The 21,133-nt window shown below is 57.5% G+C and overlaps 3 protein-coding genes across 6 annotated transcripts in view; 2 read left to right on the top strand and 1 right to left on the bottom strand.

The window, feature by feature from the left end:
* Positions 1–888: 888 nt before the first annotated feature.
* On the top strand, positions 889–6,122 carry FDPS (farnesyl diphosphate synthase). The gene is made up of 9 exons (XM_085209739.1): positions 889–1,127; positions 1,690–1,830; positions 1,920–2,000; positions 2,088–2,210; positions 2,388–2,476; positions 2,713–2,785; positions 2,919–2,996; positions 3,075–3,209; positions 5,771–6,122. The coding sequence occupies exons 1-9, from the start codon at positions 1,008–1,010 to the stop codon at positions 5,969–5,971; spliced, it is 1,041 nt and encodes a 346-aa protein (XP_085065865.1). The 5' UTR covers positions 889–1,007; the 3' UTR covers positions 5,972–6,122.
* A 74-nt stretch (positions 6,123–6,196) lies between these two features.
* RUSC1 (RUN and SH3 domain containing 1) lies at positions 6,197–12,870 on the top strand. Of its 2 annotated transcripts, XM_085209702.1 has the most exons (10): positions 6,197–6,287; positions 6,735–8,314; positions 8,854–8,952; positions 9,590–9,666; positions 9,854–10,028; positions 10,152–10,257; positions 10,348–10,394; positions 10,669–11,674; positions 12,022–12,147; positions 12,250–12,870. In XM_085209702.1, the coding sequence occupies exons 2-10, from the start codon at positions 6,853–6,855 to the stop codon at positions 12,416–12,418; spliced, it is 3,267 nt and encodes a 1,088-aa protein (XP_085065828.1). In that variant the 5' UTR covers positions 6,197–6,287; positions 6,735–6,852; the 3' UTR covers positions 12,419–12,870. The 2 variants fall into 2 exon arrangements, with proteins under 2 accessions (XP_085065828.1, XP_085065829.1); XM_085209703.1 differs by lacking the exons at positions 12,022–12,147; positions 12,250–12,870 and adding an exon at positions 11,760–11,996.
* A 2,941-nt stretch (positions 12,871–15,811) lies between these two features.
* The window catches only part of ASH1L (ASH1 like histone lysine methyltransferase), a 41,852-nt gene continuing 36,530 nt past the window's right edge, over positions 15,812–21,133 (bottom strand). For 2 of the 3 annotated variants that reach the window (XM_085209696.1, XM_085209698.1), the window contains exons 24-28: positions 20,844–21,016; positions 20,275–20,441; positions 19,847–19,887; positions 19,173–19,474; positions 15,812–18,414 (exon numbers count right to left, since the gene is read on the bottom strand). In XM_085209696.1, coding sequence (XP_085065822.1) covers positions 18,323–18,414; positions 19,173–19,474; positions 19,847–19,887; positions 20,275–20,441; positions 20,844–21,016 — 775 coding nt within the window. In that variant the 3' untranslated portion in view covers positions 15,812–18,322. The remainder of the gene's footprint in view (positions 18,415–19,172; positions 19,475–19,846; positions 19,888–20,274; positions 20,442–20,843; positions 21,017–21,133) is intronic. The other variant, XM_085209697.1, reaches the window with a different exon arrangement.

The raw sequence follows: 21,133 nt of genomic DNA on the forward strand, positions 1-21,133 counted from the left end.
GGGGGTCGTCCCTCCTCGGCCTCGGGTTGGAGCAGAGCAGCAGTGCCCCCCTCCCCCCCAGTTTGGGCTCCGGGGATTAATGTGTTTAATCTGTGGTCATTTTCCCCTTCTCCCAATTAACCCGGCCGGGGGGGGGGGTAGGGGGGGGGGGGGGAAGGAAGTCGGTAGCGCTGATTGCAGAGCGGACTTTCAGCACCGCGGAGATTAACGGAGGTCTCGCGGGGGGGTCGCAGGGGGGGGTTGGGCTCCGCTCGGAGCCGCTTAACGATATCGCTCTGATTCGATTATTCGATGACAGCGAAGCGCTCGGAGCCAAAACCGACGGCGATGCCCGAAACCCACGGGGCGATGACGTGGAAATGCCATTTCCACCCCCCCCCCCAAAGTCCATCCCTTCACTCCCCCCCCCGCGCGGAGGTTCGGGCCGCTCGGAGCCCCCCGGCCCCATCCTCGTGCTGGGGGGGGGATTAACGCGCGGCACGGATTGATTACAGCGGCAATGATTGAGCTGAGCGGATTACGGCGGCTCAGCACAGCGCCAATGGCGGGGGGGCAAAGGGGGGTGGCGGCGGTGCCCCCCCCTTTGGGTGACCCCCCTCCCCTTTGGGTGCCCTCCCCCCCATCCGCCCCCACCGCCCCGCGGCGCCGACCCCACCCTCCCCGCGCCCCCGCGCCCCGGCCGGGCCCTCGCTCCATTCGCTCTCTCCACCAATCACACGCCTCGATCCCGCCCTCCCCGCTTTTCTATTGGCTCAGCCTCCTTGGACCCATCCTCATACGATAGAGTTGTCCAATCAGCGCAGGCGCCAGGTGCGCCAGGCACCGCCTCCTCCCCGCGCGTGGCACTCTGGGAGTGGCGGTCCGACGGCGGCGTTACCGCGCCGCGCCGCTTCGGTTGAGAACTACGAGTCCCAGAATGCCCCGCGCGGCGCCGGGCGGAACGCACGTGAAGGTCGCGGGGCAAAAAGCGGCGCTGAGCGGACGGGGCTGAGCGCGTCGAGATCGCAATGAGCGCCGAGGGGGAGCGGGAGGAGTTCGTGGGTTTCTTCCCGCAGGTCGTCCGCGATCTGACGGAGGAAGGGATCGGGCATCCGGAGGTGGGAGACGCTGTGGCGCGGCTGAAGGAGGTGAGGATGTGGGGGGGGTTGGGATCGTGGGTACTGGGACTGGTTGGTGCTGGGACTGGTTGGTGCTGGGACTGGTTGGTGCTGGGACTGGTTGGTTCCAGGAGCAGCAGGTACTGGGACCGGCGAGTATTGGGAGCAGTGGGTAACAGGGAGCAGCAGGTGTGAGGTCCAGCAGGTATTGGACAAGTGGGTACTGGGATTGGCATTTTTCAGGACTGGTCGGTACTGGGACTGGTGGTTACTGAGATCAGTAGATACTGGAGGTATCAGGACTGGTGGGTACTGGGATTACTGGGCACCAGGACCAGTGGGTGCTGGGATCGGTGTGCCCTGGGAGCAGCAGATACTGGGACTGGTGGGTGCCAGGACCGGTAGGTACTGGGATCAGTGGGTGACGAGACTGGGAGCAGCAGGTATTGGGACCCCTGGGCGCTGGGACCCCTGGGCGCTGGGACCCCTGGGCGCTGGGACCCCTGGGCGCTGGGACCCCTGGGCGCTGGGACCGGTTGCCCTGGGAGCTGCAGTTCTCAGCTCCACCCCCTCTGACCGCCCCTCCCCGCAGGTTCTGCAGTACAACGCTCCAGGTGGGAAATGCAACCGAGGGCTGACGGTGGTGGCTGCGTTCCGGGAGCTGTCGGGGCCAGGGCAGAAGGATGCTGAGAGCCTGCGGTGCGCTCTGGCCGTGGGTTGGTGCATCGAGTTGGTGAGCGTTCAGCTGAAGGCTGTGCTGCAGGTTGGGGCTGCGCTGGGGTCCCTCCGCCCCCCAGCAACCCCCCAATGCATCTCGTGCAGTTCCAGGCTTTCTTCCTGGTGGCTGATGATATCATGGATCAGTCCCTGACGCGCCGGGGGCAGCTGTGCTGGTATAAGAAGGTGGGAGCGGTGGGGGCTGCCCTCAGCCTGGGGGGGCTGCGGGGTTGGCTGGGCTGTGACCGCTTCGTTTCCCCCCCCCCGGTGCAGGAGGGGATCGGTTTGGATGCCATCAATGATGCCTTCCTCCTTGAGTCCTCTGTGTACAGAATGCTGAAGAAATACTGCGGGCAGCAGCCGTATTACGTGCATCTGCTGGAGCTCTTCCTGCAGGTGAGGCCCCCGGGACCCCCAGGCTTTCCTTGGGGCTGACCCACCCCACATCTCAGGCTTCTTCTCGAGTCCTGGGCCGTGTCCTTCCTCCAGGCACGGGAGGAGCTGAGTTTGGGCTGGAAATGGGGGGTTTTGTTGTTTTCACGGGGACTGAGTGAATAAATCCTTCTTCTTCAGACCGCCTACCAGACTGAACTCGGGCAGATGCTGGACCTCATCACAGCTCCCATTTCCAAAGTGGATCTGAGTCAATTCAGTGAGGAGAGGTAAAGAAACCGAAGGGGATGGCAATGCTGGCCTGGCTCTGCTTGGCTCTGCTTGCTGTCCCTTCCAGGCTGCAGAGCAGACAGGCGGCTCCCAATCTGGCAGACTTTGGGCAACGAACCTCAGTGTCAGGACCTGGTGGTGGCTCAGAGGGAGACTCTGCCTTCCTCCTGCTGGCCCTGCTGTGCCGAGCAGCAGTTTGAGGGCCTTTCCCACTGAGCACCACCCCCCACCACAGGTACAAAGCCATCGTTAAGTACAAGACTGCCTTCTACTCCTTCTACCTCCCCGTGGCTGCTGCCATGTATATGGTGAGTTCTGCAGGAAGGGCTTGGGCTGCAAACACTCAGCACCACTCCGACCAGCGGGGCGGGTGCTACAGAACATTAAGGCGTAAAAAAACAGATGCTGAAAGCTTTTTGTTTTTCTCTGCCCCGTTCTGAGGTTGGGATTGACAGTAAGGAAGAACATGAGAATGCCAAAGCCATCCTGCTGGAGATGGGGGAGTACTTCCAGATCCAGGTGGGAGCCGTTCCTCCCCTCACCCCACGTGTTGCACAGCACTTGTGGGGCTGAGCTGAGCTTCCCATCCCCGTGCAGGATGATTACCTGGACTGCTTTGGGGACCCGGCGCTCACGGGGAAGGTGGGCACAGACATCCAGGACAACAAGTGCAGCTGGCTGGTGGTGCAGTGCCTGCAGCGCGTCACACCGGAGCAGCGGCAGCTCCTGGAGGTACAGCCCAGCCCCCATCATAGAATCATACGATGGCCTGGGTTGCAAAGGACCACGATGGCCATCAGTTCCAACCCCTGCTGTGTGCAGGTCACCAACCAGCAGCCCAGGCTGCCCAGAGAACCACAGGGTGCCGTAAGACCCTGCAGGGTGCCATAGGGACCCACAGGGTGCCATAAGACCCTATAGGGTGCCATAGGGATCCACAGGGTGCCATAAGACCCTATAGGGTGCCGTAGGGACCCACAGGGTGCCATAAGACCCTATAGGGTGCCATAGGGATCCATAGGGTGCCATAAGACCCTATAGTGTGCCGTAGGGACCCACAGGGTGCCATAGGGATCCATAGGGTGCCATAAGACCCCATAGGGTGCCATAGGGATCCATAGGGTGCCATAAGACCCTATAGTGTGCCTTAGGGACCCACAGGGTGCCATAGGGATCCATAGGGTGCCATAAGACCCTATAGTGTGCCATAGGGATCCACAGGGTGCCATAGGGATCCATAGGGTGCCATAAGACCCTATAGTGTGCCTTAGGGACCCACAGGGCACCATAGGGACCCATGGAATCATTGACTCATAGAATGGCCTGGGTTGCAAAGGACCACGATGGCCATCAGTTCCAACCCCTGCTGTGTGCAGGTCACCAACCAGCAGCCCAGGCTGCCCAGAGAACCACAGGGTGCCGTAAGACCCTGCAGGGTGCCATAGGGACCCACAGGGTGCCATAAGACCCTATAGGGTGCCATAGGGATCCACAGGGTGCCATAAGACCCTATAGGGTGCCGTAGGGACCCACAGGGTGCCATAAGACCCTATAGGGTGCCATAGGGATCCATAGGGTGCCATAAGACCCTATAGTGTGCCGTAGGGACCCACAGGGTGCCATAGGGATCCATAGGGTGCCATAAGACCCCATAGGGTGCCATAGGGATCCATAGGGTGCCATAAGACCCTATAGTGTGCCTTAGGGACCCACAGGGTGCCATAGGGATCCATAGGGTGCCATAAGACCCTATAGTGTGCCATAGGGATCCACAGGGTGCCATAGGGATCCATAGGGTGCCATAAGACCCTATAGTGTGCCTTAGGGACCCACAGGGCACCATAGGGACCCATGGAATCATTGACTCATAGAATGGCCTGGGTTGCAAAGGACCACGATGGCCATCAGTTCCAACCCCTGCTGTGTGCAGGTCACCAACCAGCAGCCCAGGCTGCCCAGAGAACCACAGGGTGCCATAAGATCCTATAGGGTGCCTTAGGGATCCATAGGGTGCCATAAGACCCTGTAGTGTGCCATAGGGACCCACAGGGTGCCATAAGACCCTATAGGGTGCCATAGGGATCCATAGGGTGCCATAAGACCCTATAGGGTGCCTTAGGGACCCACAGGGTGCCATAAGACCCTATAGGGTGCCTTAGGGACCCACAGGGTGCCATAAGACCCTATAGGGTGCCTTAGGGACCCACAGGGTGCCATAGGGATCCATACGGTGCCATAAGACCCTATAGTGTGCCTTAGGGACCCACAGGGTGCCATAGGGATCCATAGGGTGCCATAAGACCCTATAGTGTGCCTTAGGGACCCACAGGGTGCCATAGGGATCCATAGGGTGCCATAAGACCCTATAGTGTGCCTTAGGGATCCACAGGGTGCCATAGGGATCCACAGGGTGCCATAGGGATCCATAGGGTGCCACAGTTGCCCACAGGGCACCATAGGGACCCATGGAATCATTGACTCATAGAACGGCCTGGGTTGCAAAGGACCACGATGGCCATCAGTTCCAACCCCTGCTGTGTGCAGGTCACCAACCAGCAGCCCAGGCTGCCCAGAGCCACATCCAGCCTGGCCTCGAATGCCTGCAGGGATGGGGATCCACAGCCTCCTTGGGCAACCTGTTCCAGTGCCTCCCCACCCTCTGGCTGAAAAACTTCCTCCTCATACCCAACCTAAGCCTCCCCTGTCTCACTTTAACACCGTTCCCCTCGTCCTGTCGCCACCCACCCTCACAAACAGCCGTTCCCCTCCTGTTTATCCTCTCCCTCCAAGCACTGAAGGCCACAATCAGGTCTCCCTGCAGCCTTCTCTTCTCCAAGCTGAACCAGCCCAGTTCCCTCAGCCTTTCCTCACAGCAGAGCTGCTCCAGCCCTGTCACCATCTTATTACCCTCCTCTGGACCCGCTCCCAGAGCTCCACGTCCTTCCTGTGCTGGGGGCCCCAGCCCTGGACACAGCACTGCAGATGGGGCCTCACAAGAGCCGAGCAGAGGGGGACATCACCTCCCCATCCCTGCTGGCCTCCCCTTTTTTCATGCAGCCCAGGATACAGTTCACCTTCAGGGCTAGAAGCACGCACCGCTGCTTCACATCCAGCTTCTCATCCACCAGGACCCCGAGTCCTTCTCCTTAGGGCTGCTCTCCAGATCTTCCCCTTCGTATCAACACCTGGGATTGCCCCGACCCCACTGCAGCCCTTGGCCTTATTGAACCCACAGCACACAGAGCTGCAGAGGCCCCACGCAGCCCCTCGACCTCACAGTGCTGTGTTTGCAGGAGAATTATGGCCGTAAGGAGCCCGAGAGGGTGGCAAAGGTGAAGGAACTCTATGAGACCGTGGGGATGAGGGCTGCGTTCCAGCAATACGAGGAGAGCAGCTACCGGCGCCTGCAGGAGCTGATTGAGAAGCACTCGAACCGCCTCCCCAAGGAGATCTTCCTCGGTCTGGCACGGAAAATCTACAAACGCCAGAAATGAGGGATGGGGGCCGGCAATGGCTCTGCGCTCTGCACTCTGCGTTCGGTGGTTTTGCAGCCCCGGGCCCGGTGCTTCCCCCAGCCCGTTATCTCCGGGGTTGCGGGTCTCTCGGTGCCGTCAGTCTGTGTGTCAATAAACGTAATTTATTGCTGTTCTGCCTCTTCTGGTCGTGGCGATGCGGCGCTGAGGGCGGATCGCTCCCCCCACCCCCTCCATCCACCCCCCCCCCGACGGGGGCTGCGCTCAGCGGGGCGGGCGGTTCGGTTCGGCTCCTCCCCGCCGCATTCAGAGCCCGGAGCCGCCGCAACGCGGAGCGGTGAGCGGGGCTGGGGAGGGGGGGCTGGGGTTCCCCTGCGGGTTCCGGGGCTGCGGGAAGGGTGGTCTCAGGGCCCGGCGTTGAGTTGGGGGGGTTTTGTTCCGAGATGGGGCCCCGCGAGGGCACGAACCGCCCGCGGCGCTGCGCTGCAGCATCGGGACGCTCGGAGCAATGCGGCACGCTGCGGTGACGGCTGCGGCCGGGGTTCCTCCCGCGTGGTTCGGACCTCTGCCCGGCGACGCTCCGTCTTCAGAGCCCTCCCGGGGCTCCTCTCCCGTGGCCGGTGGACGGCGGCGGCTCCGGTTGACGTTTCAAGGGCGTTTTCTCCTTGCCGGAGCCGCTCCCTGCCTGCCGGAGCGATCCCGGCGCTGCGGCCCCGCACCCATCCCCGCTCGGTGCCTCCCCGATCAGCGGCCGCATCCCTTCTCCGTGTCGGTTCTCCTCCAGGTCTGCGCTGCTGTCAAGGCACGGAAAGGCCCTCGGCGTTGGGAGGAGCTGGATGGTGTGAGCCGAACCGCCGTGCGGCTCTGCGAGGAGCCCCGCTGCTCCCAGCAGGATCGGCGTCATGCTGGCACCGAAGAAAGGGCTGCTGTGTAACCTCAACCACATCCACCTGCAGCACATCTCCCTGGGGCTGCACCTCTCCCGGCACCCGGAGCTTCGGGACACCGCGGGGCTCGGGGACCAGAAGTGCTGCAGCAGCTGTCGGGAGAGCTGTGAGCAAGTAGACGCCAATTCCAACAATCCCTCCTTGAAATGTCACTGCTGCGAATCCCACGCCGAGCTGCCCGTGACGCTGGGCCTGCAGAACCAGGCGGCTCCGGAGGATTTCCCCCGCCTGCAGGATGGGGAGGAGGTGGTTTCCCCCTGCGACCCGCCTTCCACCTCCTCCTCGGTCAGCAGCTGCTCGGATTTCAGCCTGGATGAGTCCCCGGTGTCTGTGTACTACAGGGGGTTCTCGGCAGAAGGGTCCCAATCCCCTACAGAGCCGCCCAGCGCAGCTCCTGCAGAAGATGCACAGCTGCTGCCTGGGGCAGGAGATGGAAGAGACACCAACCTCAACCCAGCAGTGCTCCAGGGAGAGGAGGATCTCATCGGAGAGAGCCCCGACAGCCTCTGCAGCAGCAGCTCGCTCGACTCGCAGTACAACGCAACCTCTCCCGGCACAGCCGTGCAGCAGATCACAGACAGCTCCATCGACCTCGACCCCAACTGCAACCCCCTGCCCGACCCCAGTGTTGCACCACCGGCGCCGGCTGTGCCGTGCAGCTGGGAGCAGAACCTGAGCAGCGCTCCCAAACCGCGGCTGAACAGCGTTCCTCCCCCCATCCCACCGCGGCCCAAGAGGCGGCTGCAGCTCCTCAACGGGCACGGAGCGGAACGGCCCGCCCTGCCCGCGAGGCCAGCAGCACCCGAGCCCAGCGCCGAGCTCTGCAGGGACGCAGCCAAGAAGAACATCACCTCCTTCCACGAGCTCGCCCAGAAGAGGAAGAAGAACACCGTCGGGACCGCTCCCATCCCAGCCAGGGTGGACCGAAGAGACTGGCTGATTGTTTTCTCACCCGACACCGAGCTGCCGCCCCACAGCGAGCTCCTGCCCAGCACCGCAAGCCGGGACCCGACGCAGCCCCAGCAGGACTGGGGGGTGAAACCTTCCAGCTCCGTGCAGAGGGAGATCACCACGTTCAAGGAGCTGCGCTACCGCAGTGCCTCCAACAAACCCAAACCGACGGCCCCGCAGCGCCCACCCCCACCCCCGGGGGGGTCGAGCGGCTCCAGCTGGGTATCACCTGCAGTGCTGGGGGGGCGGCTGCCAGCACCCCCCGAGAACCACCAGGCACGGAGGAGACCCCGACCCGCACTGCAGCCCATCGCGGAGGGACGGCCGCGGGATGCAGAGCTGCCCACGCAGAGCCGCCCTGGGGAGCGCTTCGGCTGCGACACCCGGACCTGGAGGAGTGGGGGGTCCGGCGGGGACCCCCGGGGGTCGGGAGAGGCTGAGCACGGGAAGGAGATGCATCAAGAGGGTAAGAGCCGCAGCCAGCCCTGGGGATGCCCGTTTTTGGGGCGCTGAGCCATGGCAGCGGATGGGTGGGAGAACTTTGGGGCACGGGGGGCTGCAGGGCCCGGGCTTTGCACGGGGCCGATGTTCGGGTGGGTACAACCCCTGGTGTCGGCACAACGCCTCTGTCACTGCTCCGTTGCTCTGTGCCGGACGGGGCCGAGCCGCTCTCATTTCCCCGTCCCTCAGCTCTGCGGCGGCGGCTGCTCAGGAAGCAGAGGCGATGCGCGGGGTGTGGGGCTGCCCTCCCCCCTCCTCCCGTCCTCCATTCTCCCCCGTTCCTCTTCCCATCCGACCCGCAGGGAAATGCCCTGGGCGGGCCCCGAGTGCCGCCGTGCCCGGCCCTGCCCTCCCCGCACCCCTCCGCCCTTCCCCTCCCCGCCGTCTCCGGCTCCATGAGCGAGCTGCCCCCGCCCGGCCCCGGCCCCGCTTCCCGGCGCGGTGGGTGCCCCCTCGGCCCGCCGCAGCCCCGCTCCCTCCCTGAAGCCCCGGCTCTCCCCGCAGCCCGGCCTTCCCCACCCGCCGCCGGAGCTCCGGGCGCAGCGCAGCCCCACGGGGACGGCCCAGAGGGACGGCGGGGTGCTCTGGCGGAGCAGAAGAAAGGTAACGGGGCCCTGCGGCGCGGAGGGCTGGGAGCGGCGGGTGGGCGGAGCTGCGGGGCCCGCGGAGGGGCAGCTCCTGCGGCCTACGGGCTCCCCTTGAAGCCTTATGGGCTCCTCCTGAGGCCTACGGGCACCCCATGAGGCCTACAGGCGCCCCTCGAGGCCTGCGGGCCCCTTCTGAGGCCTACTGGCTCTTCCTGAGGCCTGCAGCCCTCCCTTGAGGCCTACAGGTTTCTCCTGAGGCCTACAGGCACCCCTTGAGGCCTAGGGGCCCCTCCTGAAGCCTGTGGGCCCCTCCTGAGCCCTATGGGTATCTCCTGGGGCCTACAGACACCCCTTGAGGCCTGCAGGCTCTTTCTGAGGCCTACAGACACCCCTTGAGGCCTGCAGGCACTTTCTGAGAAACACGGGCACCTCCTGTAGCCTACAGCCATCTCCTGTGGCCCCTAGGCACCTCCTGAGACCTATGGGAACCTCATTGCAGCCTGTGCCCCTTCCCCCTGCCTTAATCACAGCCCCCTCGCAGCCCTGAGATGCTGCAGGGCCCCACAGGGACACCCCGCACTCCCCATGGTCTGTCCGGGCCGTGGGGTGGGTTGGGGTGTGTCTGAGTGCATTGACATTTTCCTTCCTGTCAGCTCTGCTGATTGCTGTCAGCACCGCTGTGGATAAAGTCATCGCCCACTTCAGCTCTGCACGGAACCTGGTGCAGAAGGTGAGGGCCCAGCTGGGGTGTGGGTGTAAGGGAGGAAGGGCTCTGGGGGCTTTGGCAGTGGCTCTGTGTTGTCATACCCCCATTCCCCATCTCTGGAGTTCACCAGAAGGAGCTCTGTGGGAAGGATCCCATTATCTCTTCCCTCCCCTCTCTCCCTGTCTCTACACACTCTGCCTCCTGCCTTTAGGCTCAGCTGGGGGACAGCTGGCTCAGCCCTGACGTGGGCTACCTGCTGCTGCACACCCTGTGCCCTGCACTCTATGGTCTGGTGGAGGACGGGCTGAAGCCCTTCCAGAAGGATGTCATCACAGGACAGAGGAGGAACTCCCCCTGGAGCGTGGTGGAAGCCTCCGTGAAGACAGGTAGTGTGGGGAGAGGTTGGGACAAGCACCTCGGAATGCCTGGAGCCCTTTTTCTGCCTGGCCACTGTCTGGGGAGGGTTTGTACCCAGAGCACTGATTCTCTGCGTGCTTTGTATCACACAGGCCCCAACACCCGCTCTCTCCACAACCTGTGCTGGCGTGTGGCCGGGCTGACCCCGCTCAGCAGCACCAGGCAGAAGTTTCATGCCTTCATCCTTGGCCTTTTGAAGTGAGTGCTGGCCCAGGCTGCCCTTGCTGTGACGGCAGGCTGGAGTGGAGTCCAGGGACCTCTAACTTGGGTTTCTTTTACTTTGTCCAGTACGAAGCAGCTGGAGCAGTGGGTCTCACACCTGCAGAATAGCCCAGGTAGGACGCGATGCCCCCCAGCACATCACGAGACCCACAGTGTGTTTGTAGAGCCAGGGTGATACCTCCTGTACCCGTCCCACACACAAAGCTTGGCCACAACTTCCACAGTGGACAAGGGCATTGATTTCCATGGCTGCCCTACTGGATGAAGGCAATGGGGGCGACCAGTTTGGAACCAGTAAAACCCTCTTTGACCTGCTGGGATGGGAGGGTTCTTTGGGTAAGGGATGGGGACATTTTCCAGCCCTACAGTGCTGTCCATATTTTGTAGGTGTCATCTCCGTGCTGTATTTTCCTACGGCTTTCTTTGCTCTGAGCCAAGGCCCTCTCCCCCATCTTGCTGACGAACTGCTGCTGCTCATCCAGCCCCTCTCGGTGCTGACCTTCCACCTCGACCTGCTCTTCGAGCACCATCACCTCTCCATGGACATCAGGCCTTTGTCTCGTCGGATGGAGTCACCCCCATCTCCTGCCCATCACTTTGCTCAGGGGGCTTCGCAGCCACTGGAGGGCCAAAGCGGCGCCACGGGGGCCAGCCTGGAAGACGAGCTGCCCCCCGATACTCTGGGGAGGGCACCTGCAGCAGAAGAGAGCCCACGGTCCCACTGCCAAGCAGCTGTGCACAGCCCGCTGCCCGGACCGCAGGTGGGAGCTGCCCTGCAGCAGACCTTCCAGCACGTGCTGCGTTGGGGCGACCAGCTCAGCCGTGCTTTCCTTGGAGCTGACAGCTTCCCGGGGGCAGTCAGGCCCGAGGCAGGCCCTTGGGATACAGGGGCTGGCCCCAGCAGCTGGTGGGCCCAGCTGAGCCAGGCCTCCAGAATTTACACGGCTCCCAGCAAGGAAAGGTTCCCCTTCGTCTGGTGGACAAAGCTGCGGACGGCTGCGGGGGATCCCAGCCCTGGCCAGGCAGCTCGACCCCAAACCCCTCCGAGAGAGCCTAAAAGCACTGAGCTGCAGCTGCTTCAGACCAAAGCTATCCCTGAACTCTCCAGTCCCCACTCCAGCAGCAGTGCTGACACCTCTGGGACCTCTTCCCCCGAAGACCTCGTCCTGCTCACTGGAACAGCCCTCCCACCAACTGGTCCAGCTGCTGGGGAGAAACCTCTGGCTGCTTCTCCACAGCCTGGTGCAAGCAGGAGCCAGGCAGCACCTCCTGACCCAGGGGCCTGCAGTCCTGGCCCTGACAGGGGCAGCTGGCTGGGCCGACTCTTCGGAGCCAGCAGCCCCTCTGCCAGGAGCTCCCCTCCCAGCCCTGACGCCATCTCAGTGAGATCCAGGTGAGACCCAGTGGGGCAGGCAGGGGTGGGGGAGCAGCAGGAGCTCATTGCTGTGGCTCAGCGGTGTTATCGTGGTCCTCCCCAGCTCCCAGATCACCAGAACTAAGCTTGTTGGCCTGACAAGCCTGCTTGGCCTGCACACACACCATGGCACCTACTCCGGGATGCAGTCAGGAGCAGAATTTCCATGTCCCCATCACTGCACAATGCCTCGTCCCATCCAACTGCATGCACACCCACTCACAGCCCCAGCAACTCGCTGTCTCCTGGTCTTTTCCATATGGTGGCTATAGCTGGGTAGGAAAAGCGTTCCCAAATGAGCTTGTGGCTTCCTTTGCTTTGTGCAGGAGACCTTCCAGCTGGCTGGCGCCCAGCTCCCGTGTCCTGGCCGTGGTGGTGAAGGGGCTGGCTGAGAAGAGCCGTGCTCCAGAACAGCCTGAGAAGAAGCTGCCTGATTCACCGCAGTCCCACAGGTGATGCAGGGCTCTGCTTGGGGCTGGAAAAACTGCTGGTGGGTTGGTTGTTTTTTGAGGGGGGTCTCTGGGGCGCAAATCTCCAATGGGTTTGTTGTGCAGAGCGGTCCGGGCGCTGTGTGACCACACCGGTGCTGCTGACGGTCACCTGAGCTTCCAAAAAGGGGACATTCTGCAGCTGCTCTCCACCGTGGATGAAGACTGGATCCGTTGCTGCCATGGAAACAGCACTGGCCTAGTTCCTGTGGGCTACACGTCTCTGATTTTGTGAGGAGGAGGAGGAGACGTGAGGAAGCAGCTGAGCTTGCAGCAGTGCCATCCCCGCCCCATCTCCACCACCTCCAGGGCTGGATGTTCTGCAGGGCTCCTCGCTGCAGTGCCGGCCCGCTGCTCCTTGCAGTCACCTCCTGTGGCTGTTGTCACAGCCCTGCTGCCACCTCACCACAGCCCCTCGTTGGGATCTGCTCTTGTTTGCGTTCTCTCAGCTGCTGCCCACGTGTGAGGGCCAGCAGGGTCCCCATCCCCGCGCATTACTCTCAGTCCCACGTGCCGTCGTCTCTGTGCCATCGTGTCCCATCACTGCCACCGTGTGCCCCGCTTTGCTGCAGGGCTGCTGGCCCAGGCCGGCCCCAACCACCCCTGTGCTGTCCCAACACTGTGTAAATAGTTGTGACCACGGGAAGATGCTTAATTCCAGGGGAAATAAAGGCTGTGACTCACGTGTGCTCGGTGCCGCGGTCAGTGCGGGCGCAGGGCTGGGAAAAAGCCCAGTTCCAAAGGGTGGCTGTGTTTGCTTTGAAGCTCTGCTGTCTGTGGGTTTGTTCTGCTGCAGGTCCCCTCGTGCAGCTGGGCTCTGCGTGCTGCTCAGGTGAGCCCTTCCCCGTGCAACACCAGCAGAGGGTCCCGTGGTTTGCTCCGAGTCAAACCTGGTGCTGTTCCGAGTGAGGGGATTTCAGGGTTTTTTCTCCTGACTTGTGAATTTGCACCCAACTACTGCGATGCGTATGGGGCTCCCTGGTATGTGGATATGCAGGGTGAGAAGAGGGAGATGGCGGCACGGGGGGCTCTGTGGGATCCACCCCAGGCACACAGCCCTGGCCAGGCTGCGCTCCCTGCTCCCAGCGCATTGAGCAGCCCCCATTCCATTTCGGTGGCAGATGAGCCACAGCTGAGCACACAAGCAGCGTCCTGCTTTGAGGATAAAGCTGATCTGTTTTTATTCTGTTCTCATTTTCATTTATCTCTCTGGAATTTTTGCTCTTAGACGAGGGATGCTACATGTTAATTGGAATGTTATCTGGATTGCCCTAAGTAGGTTTGATTGAATGCCTCTGGACTTTGAAATGAGGTCAAAGCAGCAGGAGATAATCCAGGTACTTCTTCAATTACTGTTTTTTAAAGCACTAAACCTATGGCGTGGTACCTGTGGCTTAAAAGAGACAATGCAAGGGTATGGGACAAGCACGGCATTGTAACAACGCCACAGAGGCCAGGAAATGGAAAGAAAAACTGAGTTACATCAGAACGAATCCTCAACATGCTATTCCCCAAAAAAGCAATTTATCCCCAGAAATTACTTTTGAACCCCAGGAAGTCCCTAAAGGAGGATTTGTGGGGACCATTGGCATCAGCAGCGTCAGGGAGTGCAGGGCTGGAGATGCCTCCAAGGACCCCAAATGGATGCAGTGCTCCCAACCCCCATCTCTGCTGCTGCACTCTGTGCTCCACGTGGCCAAGCAGCACAGAATCACAGAACAGTTTGGGTTGGGACCTCAAGGATCACGAAGCTCCAACCCCACACCAATGCAGAGCCACCAACCTCCACGTCTCACAGCAGCCCAGGCTGCCCAGGGCCCCATCCTTGCTGCCCTCGAACACCTCCAGGGATGGACGGGGATCCACAGCCTCTCTGGGCAGCTGTTCCAGCACCTCCCCGCTCTCCCAGCAAACAACTTCCCCCTGCCAGCCAGCTGAAAGCTGCCCTCCCTCCACTTCCAGCCATTCCCCTCGTCCTGCTGACACTCCCAACACCTCCTCATCTTTCTAGATGATTCTTTAGGTAATGGGGGGGGAATATTGCTTTGGGTTCAGACCATGTGTGTGACACCGCTGCTCTGACGCTGTGCTGACTGAGATGCACACGTGGTGCTGACAGCAGTGCCTGGGCTCTGCATTCTGGAAGCAGGCACTGCTTGTGGAGGTGAAATGATCCACGTACCAACCTGCCACAGCAATCAGAATTGCAGACTGGCCTGGGTTGAAAAGGACCACAGTGATCATCAGTTCCAACCTCCTGCTGTGTGCAGGGTCGCCAAGAGACCCATAGGGACGCACAGATTCCCATGGAGACCCACAGATCCCCCATAGGGACCCACGGGGACACACAGAGACCCATCGAGACTCAGAGAGACCCACAGGATCACAGAACGGCCTGGGTTGCAAAGGACCACGATGGCCATCAGTTCCAACCTCCTGCTGTGTGCAGGGTCACCAAGAGACCCATAGGGACCCCATAGGGACCCACAGATCCCCTGTAGGGACACATGGAGACTCAATGAGACTCAGAGAGACCCATAGAATCATAGAATGGCCTGGGTGGAAAAGAACCACGATGCCCATCAGTTCCAAACCCTGCTGTGTGCAGGTCACCAACCAGCAGCCCAGGCTGCCCAGAGCCACATCCAGCCTGGCCTCGAATGCCTGCAGGGATGGGGATCCACAGCCTCCTTGGGCAACCTGTTCCACTGCCTCCCCACCCTCTGGCTGAAAAACTTCCTCCTAACATCCAACCTAAACCTCCCCTGTCTCAGTTTCAAACCATTCCCCCTTGTCCTCTCACCACCCAAATGTGTACCAACCTGCCACAGCTGCCTGTAGAATAGAAGCACAGAATCACCCAGGTTGGAAAAGACCTTAAAATCATCGAGTCCCACCAGCAGCTGACATCCTACCCTGACTAACAGCCCTCTGCTCGATCCCGGCCCTGAGCACCACATCCAAGTGCTTTGTAAGCACACCCAGGCATGGCGACTCAACCACCGCCCTGTGCAGCCCATCCCAGTGCTTAACAACCTTTCTGTAAAGAAGTTCTTCTTCCTGACAGCCAACCTAAACCTCCCCTGGCACAACTGGAGCCCATTTCCCCTCGTCCCGTCCCCGGTGAGAACAGAGCAGCCCCGCTGTGCTGTCAGCCCTTCAGGTACTGGCAGAGAGCAGTGAGGTCTCCCCTCGCTCCTCTTCCCCAGACCAAACAGCCCCGGCTCCTTCAGTCTCTCCCCACAGCCCGCATTCTCCAAGCCCTTCCCCAGCCTCGCTGCCCTTCTCTGGCCCTGCTGCAGCCCCTCCGCGTCCATCCTGCACCGAGGTGCCCAAACCTGAACCCAGCACTCGAGGTGAGGCCTCAGCAGAGCCGAGCACAGGGCAGGACGACTTCCCTGCTCCTGCTCACCGCTCCTGATCCCCACCTCCCACATCCACGCGTACCAACCTGCTGCCTACCAACGCTGTCCCTCTGCCTGGGGCTGAGCACAGCCAGCAGTGATCGCTGCCCTCTCAATGCAGATCTGAAAGAGACACATCCAGCATCGTTACTGGGGGCAGGGCGCCGCGGGGAGGGGGGGGGGACTGCAGGTGAGACCCCCCCAAAGAACACCCCACAAAGCCATCGATAGGAAAAGATTTTCCATTTAATACTAGACTCTCTCAGGATCGAGATGCAGGCTTTTTTTTTTTTTCCTTTTTTTTTTTATGCAATTACATCCAATGTTAAAATTGGTAATACATAATTTACAAAGATTAACATCAAAACAATGATCTATTTAGATATGCTTTGTAAAAAGGAAATATATTAGCAGCATTTATTTTCAGCAATCACACAGCCTACACCCATGCAGACTAAAGAGTTCATATCTATTTGCAGTAATGTAGTGCTTCCTGGTCTCAGAACAGCAATCCTGGTGACACAGCGGCCTCCTCGTTATTATAAAATAACAGAAAAAATAAAAAAAGTCATTAATTTCTACACCAGTAAGAAAAAACAATTCTTTGCACTTACCTAACATTTGATTGTCTAAAAAACGTTTTGTTTTTAGTCTTTCAACAAAAGAAAGATAAAATGACAGAGCTAATGCCTCGCTTCTGTACGCACTTTATTCATTAAAAACTTTTTTTTTTTTTTTTTTTTTTTTAGTGTTTAACACCATTGGAGACAATGATTTCTGTTTGAAACTAAATTATGAGACAACTCAAGGGCTGGACATGCGATTCTCCTACGACACACACGAGTATTTTATACTCAGGGTTCTGGGACTGTACAGTGCTTCTCTACAGTAAGAAAATATTCCAAACTATTTTCTTATTTCTTTTTTTTTTCTTTTTTTAATAAAATATTTTTTTTTTTCTCAAAGGGTTTTTTTTTCCTTTCTTTTTTTTTTTTCCTCCTTTTTTTTTCCTTTCTTTTTTTTCTTTCATTTTTTTCCTCCTTTTTTTTTTCCTCCTTTTTTTTCCTTTTTCCCCTCCTTTTTCCCCCTCCTTTTTTTCCTTTTTTCCCCTCCTTTTTTCCCCCCTTCCTTTTTTTTCCTTCCTTTTTTTCCCCCTCCTCTTTTTTTTTTCCCTCCTTTTTTCCCTCTTTTTATCCCCCCTCCTTATTTTTATTCCTTCCTTCCTTCCTTTTTTTTTTTTTTTTCTTTTTTTTCTTTTTTTCCTGTTTTCTTTTTAAACCAACACATAAAAGTTAATGGAATGAGTCATGTTCCACTAAGAGTAAAATAATTATCATAATAACAAGAATGTACATTAGGACAAGCTTGGTCCGTTCAAAAGGAACATGTAACTACCGTATTGCTTTACATCCACGCAGCAGATATATACAACTTGGCACATTAAAAACTGGGTTTTCTTAGAAGAACACCGAAAACAGGACTGTATATGCATGTGTACGTCTGAGAGACACAAAGCAAAGCCATCTGAGGGGCAGCTCGTGCCCACCCCCCCTCCCTGGGCCACAAATCCTTGCCTGCCCCATCGGTGCTCCATGCAGGAGGGCTCAGTGCTGTGGCTGCTCCTCTGGCTGAACACATCGGGGTTGGGGGGAGGTGTGGACACACTGCCCCTAAATTAAGAGACGGACGTTTGAAGCTGTACAACCAGAACACAAGAATAGTGTTAGCAGTTGAAATATCCTACAGTTCACGACAACTACTCGCTCTGAATACTGCTTTGACGGTTCATGTAGTGACAGTTTTCCTTTTTTTTTTTTCTTTTTTTTTTTTTTCTTTTTTGTTTTGTTTTGTTTTGTTTTTTTTCTTCTCCTTTTAACAGGTTTTAAATCCGCACGACACACGAGACACACGAGAACCACGGCTTAGCAAAAGAACCAACAGCAAATGGTGTTGTCAGGGTCTGACTCCGCTTTATAAAATCTCTCTGCAGGAAAAAAACAAAAGTGAAAAAGAAAAGAAATCACAGCCCATCTCCCCCCCGCCCCCCGCCCCCTCCCTGTCCACCCCTTCCCTCCCATCACTGCACGATGCAGAACAGAACGAGTGCCTCAACCAAACACCTCCTGCCTTACACCACCGGGACTCTGGGGACCAAAGGGGACCAAAGGTACACGTGTGCACCCTCTGCACACTCAGGGACGTTTCTCACTTCTTGGAACTTGTGCAAATCAGAGGCCACGACTTTAGGGCAGCCCTTAAGGGCCTTCCCCTCCCATCTGGGTTTCGTTCACCATACGGCAGCGGCGGTGCCAGCAGTATCTCATACAATCACGGGTTAACTGGTGACATGGGGGGCATCTCAGTGTCACTCCTCAGCCTTCTGAACCTCCCCATCCTTTTTTCTTTCTTTCTTTTTTTTTTTTTTTCTTCCGCTGAGTGGGAATATCAAGCAAAAATAAATTAAATTTGACCATCCTGGACAAAGAACCACGAGGTTTTTCTCAGTACCTAACATCAATACAAGGCACGCCCAACAACACACACACCATAAGAGCACTGCAGAGCAGGGCAGGGCGACCTGCCAACCCAGACATCTAAGTGCTAAACTGTTTGTCAGTTTGTCAGTTTGCTGCTGCCCTCTTTTCCTTGGCTGGTGCACAAGAAGTTGGGCTCCTGCCCTCGAGTCCTCAGCAGACCTTGTAGCAGCCTCCAGACCACGGCTTCCTCGTGTGACATCACTTTCTGAAGCTGCTATCCGGGATGCTCAGAGTGCGTCTCCTCAGTTTTCTTCCCGATCCTTCCTCCAGCAAATACGTGACATCAATAGCTGCAACAGACCACAGGCCAGGGGTGAAGATGGAGACACCAGAAACACTTCTACCATTTCCATTTCGTAGCCCTTTCAAGGAGGGCTTCGCTCACAGTGACACCAGAGTCCTCTAGACAAGGCTCTCAGCAGCCTGGTTTGTTTGAGGCTATCTGTGTCCTCTCTAGGTCACACCAAGAGTGCTGCAGCACGACAACCAGTCTGCAGAAGGCATAGAGCAGCAAGCAGAGCACAAGCTCTATGGGCAACGCTGGACATACAAGGACAACCTGCAGCAAAACACTGCTGCATCTCCACTGTCACAGCTCCTAACGACACTGCAGTTAAAAACAGGGACCTGCTTAACCACGGCGACCATCACACCATCACTGCACAGCTTAGAAGTGGAAAACCCCAAAAAATCCCACCAAAAGAACCCATGCTAAAAGTCAAAAATCACTTTCCAAAGTCTCTTTGTGTCTGTTACGCTTCTCTGCTGTCAACAAGGAGTGATGGAGGGAGGGAACGACTTCAGAAAGTCTCAGTGGTTGCTTAAAATATCACACAGAGCTGTCTATTAATTTCATTTAGGTACTGAAAAATGCTCCTTTTGCAAAAGAAAACATCGCTGCAAAGAAAACCGATTACACGAATGGTGTCTGCTTGCAATATTCAGGCAAAGGCATTTCTTTCATCAACGCAGCCTGCAGCGAGCAGAAGAAGAACAAACCACCAAACTGTGAGAAAGGCCGTTGTGTAACTACAGCTTAAGACCTCACCGTTTTTCCCTGGGATTTTCTCTAAGAGGTTGAGGAGGATTTGATTGAGTCTCTCTCTCTGGATGTGCCGCCTCTCCTCCGGACTGCACGGCTGCCGTGTGTCAGCAGTGCCTTCTTCTGCTTTTTTCTCTGTTTCAGAGCTCTCGTTGGGAACTGCCTCTTTCTCTGGCTCCTCCAGGCTTGGAGCCTCACTCCCAGCTTGCTCCTGGTTTCCTAACACGTCCTCCATGAGCGGAAGAGGTTCTTCCTCCTGGTTCAAGTCTTTGATCTGTTGCTTCGCGCGATCCGATTTCCAGGATGACCTGGAAGAAAAACAGCATTTAAATTGTTTCAGGCTCCAGTGGAACACAGCAGCCCTGCCTGCTTTCAGAGCACCACGTGCTGAGATCAGATCCCCCTTCTGGCAGGGAGGCACACGGGCTGGCACCGCTGTGCTGCCTCTGCCATCTCCCACACTCAGCTCTGATAAGGAGCAAAATGGCTCCTGTGCTCCTCCTTAAGTGCAGCGCCCAGGAACAACACCAAGGCTGCTGCTCTCCCTTCTCCCTCATTCCCTTTTCCCTTCCCGTTAGTTCTGGCATAATCTCTATTTACTATTTCCACTGCACTCGGGAGATGGGTAGGAAGAACGTGGGGCACCCAACAAGCAGGATCACCCATCTCGTAGGACTCACCTGCCTCCATTCCTCTTGTAGTTGTCTGGTACATAGTGGGGCTGGAACAAGAACAGGGATTATGGTTAATACCGAATGCTGTGTGGTTCTGAGACACACAGCATCACCTCAGAGCTGCAGAATTGCTGCTGAAAAGTGAGCTTTAAGGTTTTCCCCAGTCACAAGGAATTACCATCTCGATTTCTGTCAGAAACCACAAGCTTCAGACCTCCCCATCGCCATTCACTCAACATCTGCTCAGTTTCAAATTGCATATTCTCTGCATAGAGTCACTTTTTCTTTCTGTGCTTTGTTTCTAGCCAAATTTCCATCCAGCCTGCGTACACTTATGTGTCAGTTCCTGAAGGTTTGCTGTGCTTCATGCACAAACAGAGCCAGGGGCCTCTCAAAAACACGTACACAAGTAAAGAAGCTGTGAGAATACGTACAGAGAAGTCTCTCTTGGGAGTGAGTCTCTTGGGGAAGTGGTCGAAGGCGTAGGGCTTGGTGCAGACGGGGTAACGATTGCGGTGGATCTTGTAGAAGAGATGAGCTGATTTATCCAGGCGGTAATCACAGATGTACACGTCCTGCTCCTTCACACCTTTTGGCCTCCCTGCAGATCCAGAACAAAGAATGTAGGAGAAAAATATGAAGCAGGTTGAAGCGAAGGCACAAAAACCAGACGCAGTGCCAGGGAAGCAGGGCTGCGGGTGCAACGGCAGGCACTGTTCGTCCCCTTGCTTCACTTGAGCACTGCACACATTTCCACTTCGCAAAATCTGTACGTTCACATCAAATATTTCCCCACATTCACAGAAATTGCTTTCACTGCTCTCTCTTTCCCACCCTCACCCACCACAGCACCACCCTGCTGCTGCCTCCTCGCTCCTTGCACAGCAGAAATCACAGCCCCAGAGCTACAGACAGCACCTGGAAGCTGCCTGCTGCCTTTTAGCAGCGGGAACTATTGTTAACACACAACCCAAATGTGATTCCTAAGCCTAAGTTTCCTTACCTTTGCAGTAGGTGTACAGGTCAAGAACACAGCACGTTCCCACCACAGCCTCTAAGGGGATAATTTCATACAATGGCACCCGGAACAGCTCATTGTGATAAAACTTTCGAGAAGGGGAATGATGTGTTTCATGTGGACGGAAATAATGATGACCAAATGCAAAGCGTTCCTCTCTGCTCGGAGATGTGTAGGTAAGAGAAAGAGAGAAACAAAAGAAAAAAAAAAAGAAGACTATTTCTATAAGCCTGTGATACAACTTTCTTTCATGCCCTCCTCTTATTTTTCTATTA

Source organism: Meleagris gallopavo, chromosome 27 (genome assembly GCF_905368555.1).
Source record: "Meleagris gallopavo chromosome 27, MGAL_WU_HG_1.1, whole genome shotgun sequence".
NCBI classification, from domain to species: domain Eukaryota; kingdom Metazoa; phylum Chordata; class Aves; order Galliformes; family Phasianidae; genus Meleagris; species Meleagris gallopavo.

What these genes read in the sequence shown, in the direction of transcription:
- FDPS (XM_085209739.1), top strand. Translation starts at nt 1,008, where the DNA reads ATGAGCGCCGAGGGGGAGCGGGAGGAGTTCGTGGGTTTCTTCCCGCAG. An exon ending in AGTCAATTCAGTGAGGAGAG is followed by an intron (nt 2,477 to 2,712) that starts GTAAAGAAACCG and finishes CCCCCACCACAG; the next exon opens with GTACAAAGCCATCGTTAAGT. An exon ending in GGGAGTACTTCCAGATCCAG is followed by an intron (nt 2,997 to 3,074) that starts GTGGGAGCCGTT and finishes ATCCCCGTGCAG; the next exon opens with GATGATTACCTGGACTGCTT.
- RUSC1 (XM_085209702.1), top strand. Translation starts at nt 6,853, where the DNA reads ATGCTGGCACCGAAGAAAGGGCTGCTGTGTAACCTCAACCACATCCAC. An exon ending in GAAGGAGATGCATCAAGAGG is followed by an intron (nt 8,315 to 8,853) that starts GTAAGAGCCGCA and finishes CTCTCCCCGCAG; the next exon opens with CCCGGCCTTCCCCACCCGCC. An exon ending in GCCATCTCAGTGAGATCCAG is followed by an intron (nt 11,675 to 12,021) that starts GTGAGACCCAGT and finishes TGCTTTGTGCAG; the next exon opens with GAGACCTTCCAGCTGGCTGG.